The sequence below is a fragment of the Bubalus bubalis genome, chromosome 19 (genome assembly GCF_019923935.1).
Source record: "Bubalus bubalis isolate 160015118507 breed Murrah chromosome 19, NDDB_SH_1, whole genome shotgun sequence".
NCBI lineage: Eukaryota > Metazoa > Chordata > Mammalia > Artiodactyla > Bovidae > Bubalus > Bubalus bubalis.
This window is the reverse complement of record NC_059175.1, coordinates 16534061-16552337: the sequence shown is the minus strand read 5'-3', so window position 1 is coordinate 16552337 and position 18277 is coordinate 16534061. Positions and strand designations below refer to the sequence as shown.

Sequence of the window (18277 nt, the reverse complement as noted above, 5' to 3'; positions counted from 1 at the left end):
AAATGGTCTGTAACTCTCCTGCAGTGCTATCAGGGACAAGTTCTTCATAGCATTGTAACGTCATTTGGAACACAAAGTAGATTGTTACATAATTAATAGTGCTTTAAAGATGTTACTGTTTAAATTATTGTTACTATTATGAAATATATACAATAATCTAGACATATGAAGATTAATGGTAAAAGAAAAAGTATTAATTTTAAGTGTTTTGTAAGTATCATTTTTAGAAAGATTATAAAAGGTACACCTTGCTTTTGTTAAGTGGTTTATGGTTCAAAAATTTCCTATAAATAAATTTCTTATGATTTATTACCTAAATATTCAAGCAAAATGCTCAATGCAAAAGGTATGTTATAGACTTTTTTTATTTAAAACTTTTTTTTTTTTTAATTGCAGCTGTATGTTAATGTCTCATCTTGAAGAACCAAAAGTAACAGAAGATGAAGAACCACCCACAGAACAGGATAAGAGGAAAAAGATGGTAAGTTACAAAAGTAGCTTCTAAAATCTGGGGAAATCACATATCATCATTATATTCTGGAGATTTTGAAGATACTTGGTGGTCCGTTCTTCCATCTGTCAATCCATCTGTCCATCCATTAGTCCATCCCTTGTTGCAGAATCAATGTAAAATAACTGATTTTGAAGTTTTGGGTATACTTCTAAAACAGATAAATTGTATTCCTAGTGCAGGAAGTTGAGTTTAACTCTTGATCTGAAATTCATTGTTTCTTGTCTTAGCAGAGGACTTACTCCTTTACTTACAAGAACCACGTGACCCTCAAACCTTACTTAAATTGTAATGCTCATTCTTCTGCTTTGAGAGTTATTAACATTTCCTTTTTCCCTGTTAGTTCATGGATCTTGTAATGAATTGTGTTTTGAAATATAAGTCTTTATAAGAATGCCTTTAAATTAATTGCTAGATTGTTTTGAAAGCCATAACTCTTACTACAAGAATCCGATAAGAAAAGTTATTTATAGTCATAAATTTGTAAATACTTTGACACATGAATTTAAAATAGGTACATAAATAATTTTTTTCTCCTTTTTCTCTTGGAATCTGCTCTAGTCTCCTGACCTTACCAGAGATTAACTTCATTGTGCCTTCTGTCTTCATTTGCAGTTGAGAACACCACCACTATCTACCTCAAAAGTAGAATAAATTAATTAATATATAAAATGATCATGAGATAATGCTGAGCACCTAATAGTTAATGTTGGGTATCATTATTTTAGTCTACTTGTGATATTCACCTCCTGAATTATCCCACATTAATCCTCAAGGGTTTCATCCTCAGTGTATAGCTGATACTGCACTGTTCTGACAGCTTTCTTTGAAACTGTGTTTGAGTTTAATCCATTTTATTCTGTTTTTATGCTAGGTGTCATCTCCCTAGCACTAGTGTAGAAGAAAGGACAATATTCAAGAATTTGTAAAACCTGAATTCTGGTCCTGTTTATGGTGTTAAATTATGACCTTGAGCAAGTCACACTTTCTCTTGAGAACTGTTTTCTCTTCTGAGAAATGAGGGGGAAATTGGATTAGCAAATTCCAAGGGCAGTGAGCTAAAAAATTATTTGTGTGTGTGTGTGTGTGTGTTTTAGCTCTTAATACTGTTCCTTTCCTTCCCCAATATATAGAATCCCAGTGAAGTTTTCAGTTGTGAGTGTACCTCTGGAAATAATTCTCCTGTGAAATGAGACTGCTAAGTGGTATCCTAAATACATGAATAATGTTATTTTCTGCATTTAGAATGATGACAGCCTTTTGCTACAACATAATACTTTATCTTTCCTCTTGCTTTTTTAAACTTTGAATATATCATTGATGTTGTAGAAAAATATGATAGCATTTTTCTTAATAAGATTCTGTACTTGTAAATGAATGATAGGTATCCTGGTTTCTTTTATTTTTTAAATTTTATTTTATTTTTTAACTTTACAATATTGTATTGGTTTTGCCATATATCGAAATGAATCCGCCACAGGTATACATGTGCTCCCCATCCTGAACCCTCCTCCCTCCTCCCTCCCCATACCATCCCTCTGGGTCGTCCCAGTGCACCAGCCCCAAGTAACCAGTATCGTGCATCGAACCTGGACTGGTGACTCGTTTCATATATGATATTATACATATTTCAATGCCATTCTCCCAAATCATCCCACCCTCTCCCTCTCCCACAGAGTCCAAAAGACTGTTCTATACATCTGTGTCTCTTTTGCTGTCTCGTATACAGGGTTATTGTTACCATCTTTCTCAATTCCATATATATGCGTTAGTATACTGTATTGGTGTTTTTCTTTCTGGCTTACTTCACTCTGTATATTAGGCTCCAGTTTCATCCACCTCATTAGAACTGATTCAAATGTATTCTTTTTAATGGCTGAGTAATACTCCATTGTGTATATGTACCACAGCATTCTTATCCATTCATCTGCTGATGGACGTCTAGGTTGCTTCCATGTCTTGGCTATTATAAACAGTGCTGCGATGAACATTGGTGTACACGTGTCTCTTTCCCTTCTGGTTTCCTCAGTGTGTATGCCCAGCAGTGGGATTGCTGGATCATAAGGCAGTTCTATTTCCAGCTTTTAAGGAATCTCCACACTGTTCTCCATAGTGGCTGTACTAGTTTGCATTCCCACCAACAGTGTAAGAGGGTTCCCTTTTCTCCACACCCTCTCCAGCATTTATTACTTGTAGACTTTTGGATCGCAGCCATTCAGACTGGCGTGAAATGGTACCTCATAGTGGTTTTGATTTGCATTTCTCTGATAATGAGTGATGCACAGGGGCCATGCTAATCTTCTCTGTATCGTTCCAATTTTAGTATATGTGCTGCCGAAGCGAGCACTCCTGGTTCCTTTTAGTCATCAGCTTTTTGTATACTTTAATAACATGCTTAATCTGGTTAGATCTACTTTTTGCATATTGATCTGCTGAGGTCTGTTTTTTATTACATATAGAGTGCTTCATAACATCATAGGGTAGTCATTTCAATTCTAACTTTATTTTGAATGTAAATGAAATATTATCTCAAAGAGCAGTATAAGAACAGAGTTTTAGAAATAACCCTTAAAGGTTTTTGATTCAGTTTTGTTATATCCTAAATTTTATTTGAGAGCTCATTATTTTATCATTATTGTTTTATTTTAGGTAGTATTGATTTATAGAACAACTTGTATTTGTTAAAGTGATTTTATTTGAAATTAGTCTTCACAGTAGCTATTGGATGTAGATTTACATTGTCATCTCTATTAAGATTTCTAGTGCCTTAGACTTAAAGCTTAGTCTTATGCTGTTAATATCATAGCATTTATGATCAGTGTGGGGGTTTTGTATCTTAGCCTTGAATAAATACAATTATGAATACAGGGCTAATTTTTCAATAACTTTTCAGTAACAAACAAAATTAGTTTCAGTGTATCGTCAAGGTTTTACATACAAGAATAAAGTATGTATTTTTTCCCATAATTATATCATCTTTCTTGTACTGTGATGTTTTTAACATTAGAAATTTTTTGAGAACTAACTACATGTATCTTGGTTGTAATTTCAAAGGGTAGTATTTGCTGGTAGATGATTATGAATTACTGTTCAAAAGAAAAACCAATCTAGCATCAAAGATTATCTTCATTTTAAAATGGAATTTTTTTATATACTCAGAAGAAAAAGTGTAGCTGCTTGATTCCAAGATTGCGTAATTGAATGTTTGATTTACCGTCACTGTTGCCTTAAAGTGGTCCCTGAAATGTGGTGTCTTCACTTCAGTAGCTGCTTTGATAGAGCAAAGCGATGGTGATTGTAATTCAGAAAGATGGATAATTAGTATTATATCAAATGTGCCAAACGATTGTCCGTAAGTTTATGAAGATTCTCTATATTTCATCTTAAATAAGGATGAAATTTCCATTCAGAAAAGCTATTAAGCTTTCCAGACTTTCGATTATGTGCTTTTTTAATCCAGCTCCCTCTGTACTTTCTGTTTTGGGGGAACTAATTCTGAGAAGCTTGAACGTGGCCCAGGCGTTTCATTTCCTTTCTAAGTTTCCTCTCTGCCCTGTGTGCTTCCGTAGTAGGACAGTGGTTTCATGATCTCTCTTCTATAAAGAATTTAGCTAACGCATTAACATTTTAAGTTGTTTGTAATTTCTTTTTTGTGAAATGTGACATACAAGCCACTTATAAGTTTAAACTTCTCAAATTGAAGTTTTGAGCACATTAATGCTTTCCAGCAACTTTATGGTACCTAAGAAAGCATTGTTAATGTAACATTTGATATAGTAAGTAGAGCTGTTTTGATCATTCTTTCCTGTTAAATGTTTCTCAGTTTAAGCCCTAGAAATATTTTTATAATCAGTTTCTATAAAAATAATCTAGTTTTATGTATACTTAATAGATACTTTAATTGATAATGAGGTGTAAATAAGTTGAACGTTATTAAAACTATGCTAACTTCTCACTCACTCGTGCTAGCACAAATAAAGCTCTGTCCAAGCATCATTCATATGTCTTCTGCTTTTGCTGTAGCCCAGCTAAGCAAATTGATGGTATGTTAGGTTTTGTTGCATCTTATTTGGTAAATTCATGACCACGTCCTAGGTCTTATGGTGAATATAGTAAATCCTGAGCACACCTTGCATACTGCCTTTGAGTGAGTATTGTCTACTTTGCTGCTACTGCTGGTTCAGGGAGGGACAGAAGTGCTGTGTTCTGGGAATGGAATTTGTCTGAAAATCATAGCCTACAGGTAGCTGATATTTCTCTTTCCGAGAACAGACTGCGTCTTCCTCCACCTTTGCCTCTGCCTCCCACCCTCTTCTCCCTCTCCCCTGAGATTTCTTCCTCTCGTCAGCTCTCCCTGAAAACTTATTTGCCTACCTATGAAATATAGACGTTTTCCTCCGACTTTTACTTACATGTATAGAATATACTGTTGGAGGGAAGGTTACCCTTTTCAGTTCCACAATGTTATTTTGTAAATCTGTAGTCCAAATATAACGTCAGTTAGGTGCTCTATGGTGATGGTTTGTTGTGGGATGTTGTAAACTCGCCCTGAATTATTTTGATCACTGAGAACCATTAGGATCCTTCTTTTGGCTGTCCCATTTGCCTCTAGAAAAACTCAATAGAACTAGTATAAACACAGAATTATATTTGATTGTCACTATTTTGGTACTATCTTCTTCTTAATTAAATACCAGTACCCTGAAATGTGGGCTTCCTGGGTAGCTCAGCTGGTAAAGAATCCACCTGCAATGCAGGAGACCCTGGTTCGATTCCTAGGTCGGGAAGATCCCCTGGAGAAGGGATAGCCTACCCACTCCAGTATTCTTGGGCTTCCCTGGTGGCTCAGACGGTAAAGAATCTGCCTGCAATACAGGAGACCCCAGTTTGATTCCTGGGTTGGGAATATGCCCTGGAGGAGGGCATGGCAATCCACTCCAGTATTCTTGCCTAGAAAATTCCATGGACAGAGGAGCCTGGCAGGCTACAGTCCATGGGGTCGTAAAGAGTTAGACACGACTGAGCGACTAAACACAAGCACAGAACCTTGAAATGCATGGTTAAAAGACATTTTTATTTTACAAATAATATGAGATTAATTCATTATCTTGTTATTTGTGCTTTTTTAAACTGCTTTTGTGAATCCTTACCCTATCACATTTAGTAATTGAGGTAACATACAATTGCTGAAAATACTCTTTAATATTCAACTTGCATGAAATGGCACGCTGGTTATGAATTTGGAGCTTTCTGCCTTTTCTCAACATGCCCAGTTTCATTTTTCACCTTCTTGTGCTACATCTCGACTTTATCTTAACTTGAAACTGATCTCATCCAAAATCCTAAACTCTGACATTTCTCTCTCATCACAACCTTTTCTTCTTCCTTACTAACTATTGCTCTTCTCCTGGCAAATCTGCTTTGTCCCTTAATCTGCTGCTGCTAAGTCACTTCAGTCATGTCCAACTCTGTTTGACCCCATAGACGGCAGCCCACCAGGCTCCCCCATCCCTGGGACTCTCCAGGCAAGAACACTGGAGTGGGTTGCCATTTCCTTCTCCAATGCATGCAAGTGAAAAGTGAAAGTAAAGTCGCTCAGCCGTGTCCGACTCCTAGCGACCCCATGGACTGTAGCCCACCAGGCTCCTCCATCCATGGGATTCTCCAGGCAAGAGTACTGGAGTGGGGTGCCATTGCCTTCTCCTTTTCCCTTTATCTGAAGCCCCATAATTCATCCTTGTTTTTGCAGTCACTTTCCCAGCTTTTGGGCTTTCCTGGTGGCTTAGTGGTAAAGAATCCGCCTGCCAATGCAAGAAATGTGGGGTTCAATCCCTGGATCAGGAAGATCCTCTGAAAAGGGAAATGGCAACCCGCTCCAGTATTCTTGCTTGGGAAATCCCATGGACAGAGGAGCCTGGTGGGCTGTGATCCATGGGATCGCGGAGTTGGACACAGCTTAGCAACTGAATGTATATAGGTATGTTCCCAGCTTTTAACCTAGATTTCCTTGTTTTTCTGTAGTTTTTAAAGACACATTATATAGAGAAGGAAAGAGATAAGGATGATGGCAAATGTCATTGGAAACAGTATAAGCGAGCCAGTAAGCAGTGCAGCATTTTTAAAGTAATAAAAGAAAAAAAGCATTTCTCTTATTCTCACATTATTAAAATAATCTTTTTTTTTTTTTTGGCTGTGCCATGCTGCATGTAGAATCTTAATTACCTGACTAGGGATCAAACCCATGCCTCCTGTATTGGGAGCATGGAGTCTTAACCACTTGACTGCCAGGGAAGTCCCACTAAAGTAATCTTTTGATATAACTTTTTACTACTGAAAATAAAAATTGTTTTATTTAATCTCTACTTAATTTGTAAGTGTTGGTCACTCAGTTGTGTCCAACTCTTTGTGACCCCATAGACTGTAGCCTGCCAGGCTCCTCTGTCCATAGAATTCTTGTGAAGTCTTTTTGAAATTTTATTTTGATGACAATGGAAGATATCCTGTCTTCTGATTTTTCTTTATTCAACAAGATCTCTTTTGTATAGTTCTGTATATTCTTGCCATCTCATCTTAATATCTTCTACTTCTGTTAGGTCCATACCATTTCTGTCCTTTATTGAGCCCATCTTTGCATGAAATGTTCCCTTGGTATCTCTAATTTTCTTGAAGAGATCTCTAGTCTTTCCCATTTCATTGTTTTTCTGTATTTCTTTGCATTGTTTACTTAGGAAAGCTTTCTTATCGCTCCTTGCTATTCTTTGGAACTCTGCATTCAGATGGGCATATCTTTCCTTTTCTCCTTTGCCTGTCCCTTCTCTTCTTTTCTCAGCTCTTTGTAAGGCCTCCTCAGACAACCATTTTGCCTTTTTGCATTTCTTTTTCTCAGGAATGGTTTTGATCACTGCCTCCTGTACAGTGTTTACAAACCTCTGTCCATATATCTTCAGGCATCATGTCTATCAGATCTAATCCCTTGAATCTATTTGTCACTTCCAGTGTATAACCATAAGGGATTTGATTTAGGTCATACCTGTATGGCCTAAATAGTGGCCTAAAATAGTGTTTTTCCCTACTTTCTTCAATTTAAGTCTAAATTTTGCAATAAGGAGTTCATTATTAGAGCCACAGTCAGCTCCTGGTCTTGTTTCTGCTGACTGTATAGAGCTTTTCCATCTTCGGCTGCAAAGAATATAATCAATCTGATTTCAGTAGTTATACAACTGTCTCTCTATACTTCCACACAATGGCAATAAAGTAGCATCTTCAAAATGAACTGTTTTTCTTTTGCATTTGTTTTTTACGTTTGACTGTTAATACTGTTAATACTGCTGTTAATATGTCCTTGTCTTGATTTTTAGGTGATGCTAAGACGTAACCAAAACTGTCCTAGGACACATAACTTTACCTAAGGCCAGCTATATACAAATACTAAATATTTCAAAGTTGGATTGAGCAAAACTTTTTTTAACCAGCGAGAGCTCAAAGTCAATGTTAAATTTATCCCAAATCTTGAAATACGCTATTGCAGTGGTTAATTCAACTCTCACAGACTGTAGAGTTGCATGTGACATTAAAAAATCCAAGAGGATAGGAAATAATGACTTGAAATAATCCAACTGAGATGTAATAAAATCACAAATTGATAACCAGACATCCTCCTGAGATAGCAGTTTTTCCCTTGATGGAGCTAAAATGTTAATCAAAAAGTAGTCTGAGATCCAGAGGTTAAGATCTTTCACAGTAGGCTACATAATAGTAATCAAAAGACACTGGAAAAGACAATTCTGTTGAAAATGCCCTTGGAAGTAAATGAAATGATGCTTCTAAGTTTTTGTTTTTAGTTAAGATTTCAGATTAATTGCCTGCTGACATCAGTATTGTTCTTGAATATTAAAAAAAACTCATTTGTATTGAGTTTTTTAATTTTAATGAGGCAGCCTCATTATTCTTTATTTACTTGCAAAGAGACTGACATGACTGAGCGACTGAACAACAACAAATTGAATTGTTACTAAAAACCTTAGAAAGAGTTCAGTAATTTGCCACTCTTCACTGGGAAACTTTGGCGATTTGGATACAAGAGACATGGGTTTGATCCCTAGGTTGGGAAGATCCCCTGGAGGAGGAAATAGCTACCCACTCTGATATTCTTGCCTGGATAATCCTATGAACACAGGAGCCTGGCAGACTATAGTCCTTGGGGTTACACAGAGTCAGACATATTTGAGCACGCACACCTCCACACGCCCATGCAAATAAAGTCTTCATATTCTAGATGAAGAATATGGCCTAGTTTAGGAGCACTTAGGTAACGTTCTAGTGAACTTTAGACTGTCTTCTTGATGGTTTTTCCTACTTTATTTCTCTACTGCTTCTTTCTTTTTCTCAATAAATTATCAGTAATGCTAGTTGTGTTTGTATAAGGAGCCTATGTTTTGAAGAAAGGGAAATTTAGGAAACCTTTTCAAAGAATTGTTCTACATCAGGAAGTTCCTATTTTGAAGACTTTTTTTTTTAAATTATGAAAGTAACCTATACTAACTTAAAAGTCATGAAATCTTTGTCTGATGTGGAATACACTTTTCCAAGGCAACATTTATAATAATACTAAGCTATTCTTTACCTTTTCATTGTGCAAACATTTGTACTGGTGGTGCTAAAACCACATGGGGTACCCGTGGTGGGTATAACTGCTGGCACTTTAGCATTGATAAGGTCAGTGGCAGCTAACTATACAACTGTACTGCTGCTGCTAAGTCGCTTCAGTCGTGTCCGACTCTGTGACCCCACAGACGGCAGCCCACCAGCTCCCCTGTCCCTGGGATTCTCCAGGCAAGAATACTGGAGTGGGTTGCCATTTCCTTCTCCAACGCATGCAAGTGAAAAGTGAAAGTGAAGTCGCTCAGTCGGGTCCGACTCTTCGCGACCCCATGGACTGCAGCCCACCAGGCTCCTCCGTCCATGGGATTTTCCAGGCAAGAGCACTGGAGTGGGTGCCACTGCCTTCTCCACAACTATACTAGTAGTCATCATATTCTCCACTGCCATACTCTTAGTTTTTGTTTTTTAAAGCCAGTTTCATTTTAGAGTGTTTTTGATGACACAGTACAAATTATTAAGTTTCCTAAATCTCCAGTCTTGAGTGTATATCTTTTAAATATTTTCTGTCGTAATGTCCTCTGACAATGGTTGGTCTTGGGGAAAACTACGTTTTGATTGAGTTTTGAGCTGAATTAAACCTTGTTCACGAATACCACTTGAATGTGGATGTGGAAGAGCATTTGAAAGATAAAAATGATTATTCAGACTTGAGTATTTGGCATGCATTTTCTTGAAAGCAAGCACATCACTTCAAGGAAAACAACTAACAATTTAAATTTGTATGCCCAGTGGTGGTATATGAATTATCCTGTACCCTGGGCAATATGATAATTAGAAAGCAATAATTTGTTGTTTAATGTACTTTGTCTAATTATGAGTGAGCCTGATGAATGAATGACTTGTTTCTATTTTTTTATTAGAAATTATATTTGTTTTTTTTCCCCTTTGGTTTTAAATAAGAATGACAGATTGTTTCCCAGGAATGGTCGTAATAATATCTCCCATTCCACATGCTATTCTTAAAGTGTGACTTTGACATTCTTCTTCCTTAAAAGGATACATCTGTATTTCTTTTTGTTGAAACTGGTCAGGATTGCTGATGCTTTATGACTGCTCAGTCTAGATCATTAGGTATAGATTCTACTTTATTCTCCACGAACACTTACTCTTGGACCCCAGCTGCCATGCTGTAAGGGAACCCCAGCATCCACAAGGAGAACATAGGTCTGATTTTTCCCCAACTGAAGTCACGGATAACAACCATCATTAATTGCTAGACATAAGTGAGAGGCTCTTCAGATGGTTCCAACTCCCAAGATGATTTGAGTCACTTCTGGCCTTCAAGTCTTCTCAAACGAAGCTCCAGAGACCATGGACCAGAGATAATCCATCCTCAGTCCATTCTTAGGAATTCCAGATGCACTGACTCCATTAACATTAGAAGAACACTTGTTTTATGACACATGGTTTGAAGTAGTTCATTAAGCCACTGTCAGAAAACTGAACAAACTCTTTATAGATTAAAGAAGTCAGCCCTTAATTCTCACCTTTGTTTCCATTTATTAATCTGTCTGTCTGTCTATCTAAAACTAGGAGCCAGAGTTAGGCTTATTAGATTGTTAAAGTGAGGGAGAATGCAACACATTGGGGAACATGGGCTGTGTCACAGTGAGCAAATCAAGGAAGAGTTTTATAGGGCTTAGAGAGCTGAAGTTTAGTCATGGATTGTTTTGTCAAAGACTGGTCAGAATTTGTAAGCCAGTCGTTTTGCTGGGACGGTCATTGGTCTTACCTGTAACACGAGTTCATGCAGTTACCGGTCGACCAGTCGTCAGTTTGCTTGACTTGGAGCTCGTGGATCTCAATGAGCTGTGTTAAAAGAGTTTGAGCTTAGAGTGCTTGTCTTGCATGCCATGATTTAGGATAGTTTTTCTGTTTGTAAGTCCTGGTACAGTTTTGCAAATAGTGATCTCTGATTCAGTTCTCAGATTCCCCCTTACAGCTTTAGTGAGGCTTTATTTTTCCTTTTCACTCCCTTTGACTCGCTTTCTGAAAGATGAAGCGTTGTCTTCTGAGTACCTGTCGATCCAGATCTGCACCGCTGTTTGAGAGATCATCACCACATGTTGTTTTCACCTCTTTAATTGTTAGCGATTTGTTAATTTTAACCTTTTTTTTGAACTCCTCTTTTGTTGTGTCTCATTTTATGGCAGGATTGGAATGGCTGCCCCCACTCTCAAGAAATAATTTCTCATGTTTTTAATGGGCTTACTCTATTTAAATCTTTAACTGGAAATTTTTTGATAAGAGTGAATTGAGCATCAACTTTATATATGTGTTTATACACACACACACATACATATATGGCTTGTCACAAGATTAATCCGTAGCCTACCTCTTCTTTACTATTTTGAAATGCTATCTTTATTAGGCACTACACGGCCAGACTTGCATGAATTTGAGAACTCCATATTATAGTCTATATCTCTGCCTATTTTAATTACTATAACCTAACAGTGTATTTTAATACTCATTAATGATTTCTGAGGATGTTTTACTTGAAAATTCATCATAATATATAATTTTTAAGATAAACTGAACAGTTACTAAAGAATTGTTAATTATCTCAGTCTACAGTGAGAAAAAGGTACAGTTACTGGAAAACAGCAAAAACAAGACTGTTTGAAAGTCAGAGGCATAAGACTTCTGCTGTTTTGATGCTAAGAATTGCAGATTTATTTTCCTTTTAGACTATTTCTTAAATCTTTTTAATACATACATACATTCACATTATATTCCAGCTAATTCTTTTGAGCAGTGCATTGAAAGTAATTGCTTCTTTGTTGTCTCACCCTGTGTGATATGAATAAAGACATAGTTTTATCAATAGCTACGGTGTGCTATTGTGATTCAGAATCAAATGAAGAAAATATGAGAAAGAACATGTCCATTTGTATTAATTGAAAACAATTAAAATGATTTAATTCTGTATAAAGGAATACAAATAAAATATCCTTTCTGATGAAAGAGGATTTGTTAACTAAAGAATTAACAAATGGATTATTTCATAGGATTTCATTGTATCCTAGCTACTTGAATTCAATTTTACAGAAACCACAGCAAAGTGAAATGATTTAAAACAGCTTTCACAATTTTATGCTTTTTTTAAATATCTAACATGTGATAAAGTATGTGAAGATCATATTAATAGGTTGTCTGATTTTTTTTGGAACTGTCCCTTTGAAATAAATTACTTTAAAACAGATACAAAAGAAGAAAGCTTTTGTTATAGAAAGTAGCCAAGTGTTATTTTTAACTTTCTTTTAACTTAAACTGGAGTTAACTTCTTTCTCACCGCTTTCTTACTGAGCTGGAAGAAATGAAGAAACGGATGACTTTCTTAACCCTAGTCAAAATGGCTTTATGTCATTGTGTGAATTAGGTAGGTTTACATTATTTTATATACAAACAATGGATCCTTGTTTAATAGTTGTTCCCAACTGAGTGTAACCCGTGCCCCCCCGCCCCCGCCCCCAGCCCCCCTGCCCCACCACCCACCAACCCCAGGACTTACAGCATTGTCTGAAAGACGTCTGTTGTCACAAGTCCAGAGAAGTGCTGTGGGTGTTTGTGGGTAGGAGCCAGTGATGCTGCTAAACACGCTGCGGTACCCAGGAGAAGTAGTTCTTTGTCTTATTTCACTGAACAGTGGGCTGTGGGAGGAATGTCACTCAGACATATTTTAGGTGCCCACTGTGTATCAGAAAGGAAGCTGGGTTGTAGGGGGCCTGGTATACTCTACACTAAGTGTGGTAGGCAGAATAATCCCTTTCATCTTCAGGGACATCTGTACCCTAGTCCCTGGAGCTATGAATATGTTGTGTCCTCCATGACCATGTTTTGTTGCACAGCAAAGTGGAATTCAGGTTGCTAATTGTCTGATCACAAAGGAGATTATTCAGGTGGGTCAAGTGTAATCACAAGAGTCCATAGAAGCAAAGAGGGAGGCAGGCAGGCAGAGAGGGTCAGAATTATGCAGTGTCAAAAAGACTCCATCTGCTGTTGCTTTAAAGATGGAGTGAGAAGGCTGCTAGAATAAAAGCCAAGCAAACAGATTCTTACCGAAAACCTTCAGAAAGGAAAGCGGCCCTGCTGACGCACCTGGATTAGCCCAGGGAGACTCTTCTGGCCTTCTCGCCTGTACGAGCAGAGACAGTAAGTTGTGGTTGTTACAGTAGTGGAAATCTGGGGATTTGGATTTTATTTGGTAGGAACAGGGAGGCATTAAAAAGTTAGCATCAAAAGAGTGACCAGGTCATATTTGTATTGTAGGTTGTACAACCATATTCTACCATGAATTTGCTAATTCATATACTGTAACTGCATAAATGACTGGAGGCCATGAAACTTCAGATACCAATTGACTTTTGTAAATTGGGATATAAACCCTAAATTCCACAAGTACGGTCTCCACATTTTCATTGTTATATCCACATTTTGGGGGAAGAAGGTTTTATTATTAATAACTGTTTTTCTCTTTCCTTTGAACTAAAGTTATCTGTATAGATCTTTGACTCATAATTCCTTAGCGTACTTTATATTTGAATTTTATAGATGTTCATTTTTTTCTTTAAGAAAATGGTATTATGTAATGTGGCTGTTAAACTATAGTCTCTCTTCTTTTGTACATATTTTTTACCTTTGTACGTTTCCACAAACTCCAGAATTATTAACCATGAAGCGTATCCATTAGTCCTTTTATCTTCCCTGACAGACTGCCACTTATGTGGCCTGCTGCACCAAAAATCCACATATATTTTCTTTTAATTGAAAAACTGTAAGTAGACGTTATAGATGATTTTGTCTTTTATAAACAAAATTGTGTTCTACTCAAAAAAAAAAAAAAAAAAAAGAAAAGGTAATGTACCCTGTCAGAATTTCTCTAAATAAAAGGGAATTTTTTGACTTTGTTGTTTTTTTTATTTGTTTTAAACCTCATTTTTTTTTTTTTTTTTAAGTCAGTTCTTGGTTATTTTACAGAATACCTGTATGTTCTCACCGGAGAAGGCAATGGCACCCCATTCCAGTACTCTTGCCTGGAAAATTCCATGGGCAGAGGAGCCTGGTAGGCTGCAGTCCATGGGGTCGCGAAGAGTCAGACACAACTGAGCGACTTCACTTTCACTTTTCACTTTCATGCATTGGAGAAGGAAATGGCAACCCACTCCAGTGTTCTTGCCTGGAGAATCCCAGGGACGGGGGAGCCTGGTGGGCTGCCATCTCTGGGGTCACACAGAGTCGGACATGACTTAAGTGACTTAGCAGTATATGTTCTCATTAAGTTTGGTTATAAAGCCAGTGTTCCTAATGAAATATCCTTTTCTCATTTTTTCGTTGTAGGCCAGATGTATATGTATTTAAAAAGAAATTCTATCATTGCGTGACTTTAAAAAACTTCCCTCAAGAAAAGAAAAAGTAGAGCAGAAAACTTTTGGCAAGAAAAGGTTTGAGATTGTATTTAGCCATACAATGGGGAAGAGGCTTCCAGTATTATACTTGCCAAGAGAGCTTGATAGCGTTTTCCTACTCCACTCATTTAATTACAGATTAACTGCTTCCACCCATTGAATACTGATGCTATTCGATATGCCACATCACAAGCTAGCTTTCTTCTGACCTGGGTAACTGAGAGATATATCTTCTCTTTGTTGTCTCTCCTGGCGCCTTCTTTACCTCTCCCCACCTTCTCTCTTTATCTTCTCTTTTATCACACATACACACAGTAGCTGTCTCATTCCAAAGAACAAATGATGCAGCAGCTTTTTACCATTTAATATAAAAAATTTTACGACACCACGAATTTTCATGTTACCCTGCCCCCACAACACATTTTAAATACAGGTTATATATGTTGAGGGCTTCCCAGGTGGTGCTAGTGGTGAAGAATCTGCCTGCCAATGCAGGAGACTTAAGAGAGGGGTTCAATCCCTGGGTCAGGAAGATGCCCTGGAGGGCACAGCAACCCACTCTTGTCTGGAGAATCCCATGGACAGAAGAGCTTGACTACAGATAGGGGAGCCTGCCTATGGGGTTGAGGTCCATAGGGTTGCAAAGTCAGACATGACTGAAGTGACATAGCACACACACACACACACACACACGTATGTAGAATGGTACAAAATGGATTCTCAATAACCTTTCACTGAATTAGATGCTAGTGGTAGCAAATTTCTTTGAACACATAAGTCAGTAGTTAACATGAACTGTTTACTGGCGATTTGGGTGACCTTTGTTCAGGAACAATCCGGCCTTTGATGTTGATGAATTGCTTCTGAAACTTTACTTGTTCCATTTCACTATGAATGTATTCCTTGAATATAAAACAAGAGTAATTCTCAGAGACGGGTACAAGCTCATGTATGGTCTTAAATCCATTGGGTTTTGTAGATATTCTGCTTCTGGTTAGTTTGTTTTTATGGAAATGAAATAAATGTTGGTAGGCTAGATTTAAATAAATTCCAACATTAAAAGGTAATAGTGGCTATTATAAACAGTGCTGCGATGAACATTGGGGTACTCGTGTCTCTTTCCCTTCTGGTTTTCTCAGTGTGTATGCCCAGCAGTGGGATTGCTGGATCATAAGGCATGTCTATTTCCAGTTTTTTAAGGAATCTCCACACTGTTCTCCATAGTGGCTGCACTAGTTTGCATTCCCACCAACAGTGTAAGAGGGTTCCCTTTTCTCCACACCCTCTCCAGCATTTATTACTTGTAGACTTTTGGATTGCAGCCATTCTGACTGGTGTGAAATGGTACCTCATAGTGGTTTTGATTTGCATTTCTCTGATAATGAGTGATGTTGAGCATCTTTTCATGTGTTTGTTAGCCATCTTTATGTCTTCTTTGGAGAAATGTCTATTTAGTTCTTTGGCCCATTTTTTGATTGGGTCATTTATTTTTCTGGAGTTGAGCTGTAGGAGTTGCTTGTATATTCTCGAGATTAGTTGTTTGTCAGTTGCTTCATTTGCTATTATCTTCTCCCATTCTGAAGGCTGTCTTTTCACCTTGCTAATAGTTTCCTTTGATGTGCAGAAGCTTTTAAGGTTAATTAGGTCCCATTTGTTTATTTTTGCTTTTATTTCCAATATTCTGGGAGGTGGGTCATAGAGGATCCTGCTGTGATGTATGTCAGAGAGTGTTTTGCCTATGTTCTCCTCTAGGAGTTTTATAGTTTCTGGTCTTACGTTTAGATCTTTAATCCATTTTGAGTTTATTTTTGTGTATGGTGTTAGAAAGTGTGCTGTGGTACATATACACAATGGAGTATTATTCAGCCATTAAAAAGAATACATTTGAATCAGTTCTAATGAGGTGGATGAAACTGGAGCCTATTATACAGAGTGAAGTAAGCCAGAAAGAAAAACACCAATACAGTATACTAACGCATATATATGGAATTTAGAAAGATGGTAACAATAACCCTGTGTACGAGACAGCAAAAGAGACACTGATGTATAGAACAGTCTTATGGACTCTGTGGGAGAGGGAGAGGGTGGGAAGATTTGGGAGAATGGCATTGAAACATGTAAATATCATGTATGAAATGAGTTGCCAGTCCAGGTTCGATGCACGATACTGGATGCTTGGGGCTGGTGCACTGGGACGACCCAGAGGGATGGAATGGGGAGGGAGGAGGGAGGAGGGTTCAGGATGGGGAACACATGTATACCTGTGGCGGATTCATTTTGATATTTGGCAAATCTAATACAGTTAAGTAAAGTTTAAAAATAAAATAAAATTAAAAAAAAAAAAAAAAAAAAAAAAAAAAAGGTAATAGTGGGACAGATATTTTGAAATGCTTGAATTGTGCTGTTTTCTAAAACCTTGTCGTAGTGTCCCATCTTTGTTAATCACAATGCTGTTGTTTTTTGTTTTCCATTTGACTTCCACAGATAACTCAGTCCTGGAGGCATGCTGTGTATTCCTTTGTTTTGTGCCAAGTCTGCCAACTAAAATAAACACGCAATGTAATTTAAATCGTGCATGATATCATCTCAAGTACTCCAGCAAATTTAGGTTAAACAGCCATAGAACAGTATTTCCCTTCCCAGAAACAAGTCATAAAATATGCAAATTCTCTAACAATTTTGCTATACCAGCCAATGGTCAGGTTGGAAAGTTTTCATTGCCTTCATATTCTGTCATTTTTATAAATTATTAATGATTTACAATTTGATGGATGATAATCCTACTTTTTGAAAGAGATTAAGGACACTGACTGGCTCCTTATGCATACAGTAAGCAAAAGGAACTTAAAAATGTTTCACTGAAACTAAAGAAGAAAGGAAACCCTGAGGAGTTTCTAGAAATAGATGGTAGTAAATGGGAATTGTTTCATATGTTTTATTCAGTCTGTTACCTATATTCTTTTTATTTGAAGGAATGTAAAAATACAAAGTTTTTTCTTTTTTTTTTTTTTTTTTTTTAGGTTCACTTGCAATCTTGGTTGGCTTAGACGGTTAAGAATCTGCCTGCAATATGGGAACTTGCTTGCTTGCTAAGTCACTTCAGTTGTGTCCGACTCTTTGCGACCCTATGGACTGTAGCCCTCCAGGCTCCTTTGTCCATGGGATTTTCCAGACAAGAATACTGGAGTGGGTTTCCATGCCCTCCTGCAGGGGATCTTCCCAATCCAGGGATTGAACCCAGGTCTCCTGCAGCTCCTGCATTGCAATTAGATTGTTTTACCGCTAAGCCTCAATGTGGGAGACCTGGCTTCAATCCCTGGGTCAGGAAGAGCCCCTGGAAAAGGGAATGGCAACCCACTCCATCCACTATCCTTGACTGGAGAATTACATGGATAGAGGACATGGTCCATGGGGTTGCAAAGAGTCAGATGTGACTGAGTGACTAACACTTAAACTTTCTAAGATCTTAATCCTCAAAATTTTTCTATAACAGGGTTTCTCACTTTTAGATGTACATCAGAATCACCTGGAGAGCTTTTAAAAAAATCCTGGTGCCTGAAACCAGTTAAATCAGAATTTCTAGAAGTAAGAGACATCAGCATTTAAAAAGTTTCTCAGACTGTTCCCAGTGCTGCTAAGCACATTGAACCACCATTCTTTCAGGATTTTCGGTTATATTGCTGAAGATTCTCTTGCT

General features: G+C 37.4%; 1 protein-coding gene, 1 long non-coding RNA gene and 1 other non-coding gene across 5 annotated transcripts in view; 2 read left to right on the top strand and 1 right to left on the bottom strand.

The window, feature by feature from the left end:
- Window positions 1-18277, top strand: part of IPO11 (importin 11) — a 202537-nt gene that overhangs the window by 172949 nt on the left and 11311 nt on the right. For all 3 annotated transcript variants that reach the window (XM_025270486.2, XM_044932629.1, XR_006546670.1), the window contains exon 29: window positions 397-481. In XM_025270486.2, coding sequence (XP_025126271.1) covers window positions 397-481 — 85 coding nt within the window. The remainder of the gene's footprint in view (window positions 1-396; window positions 482-18277) is intronic.
- Window positions 2757-2858, bottom strand: LOC112580731. Its single transcript, XR_003105070.1, has one exon. It is a non-coding gene; the product is annotated as a U6 spliceosomal RNA (small nuclear RNA).
- On the top strand, window positions 14322-17178 carry LOC123465177. Its single transcript, XR_006640312.1, has 2 exons — window positions 14322-15643; window positions 16943-17178. It is a non-coding gene; the product is annotated as an uncharacterized LOC123465177 (long non-coding RNA).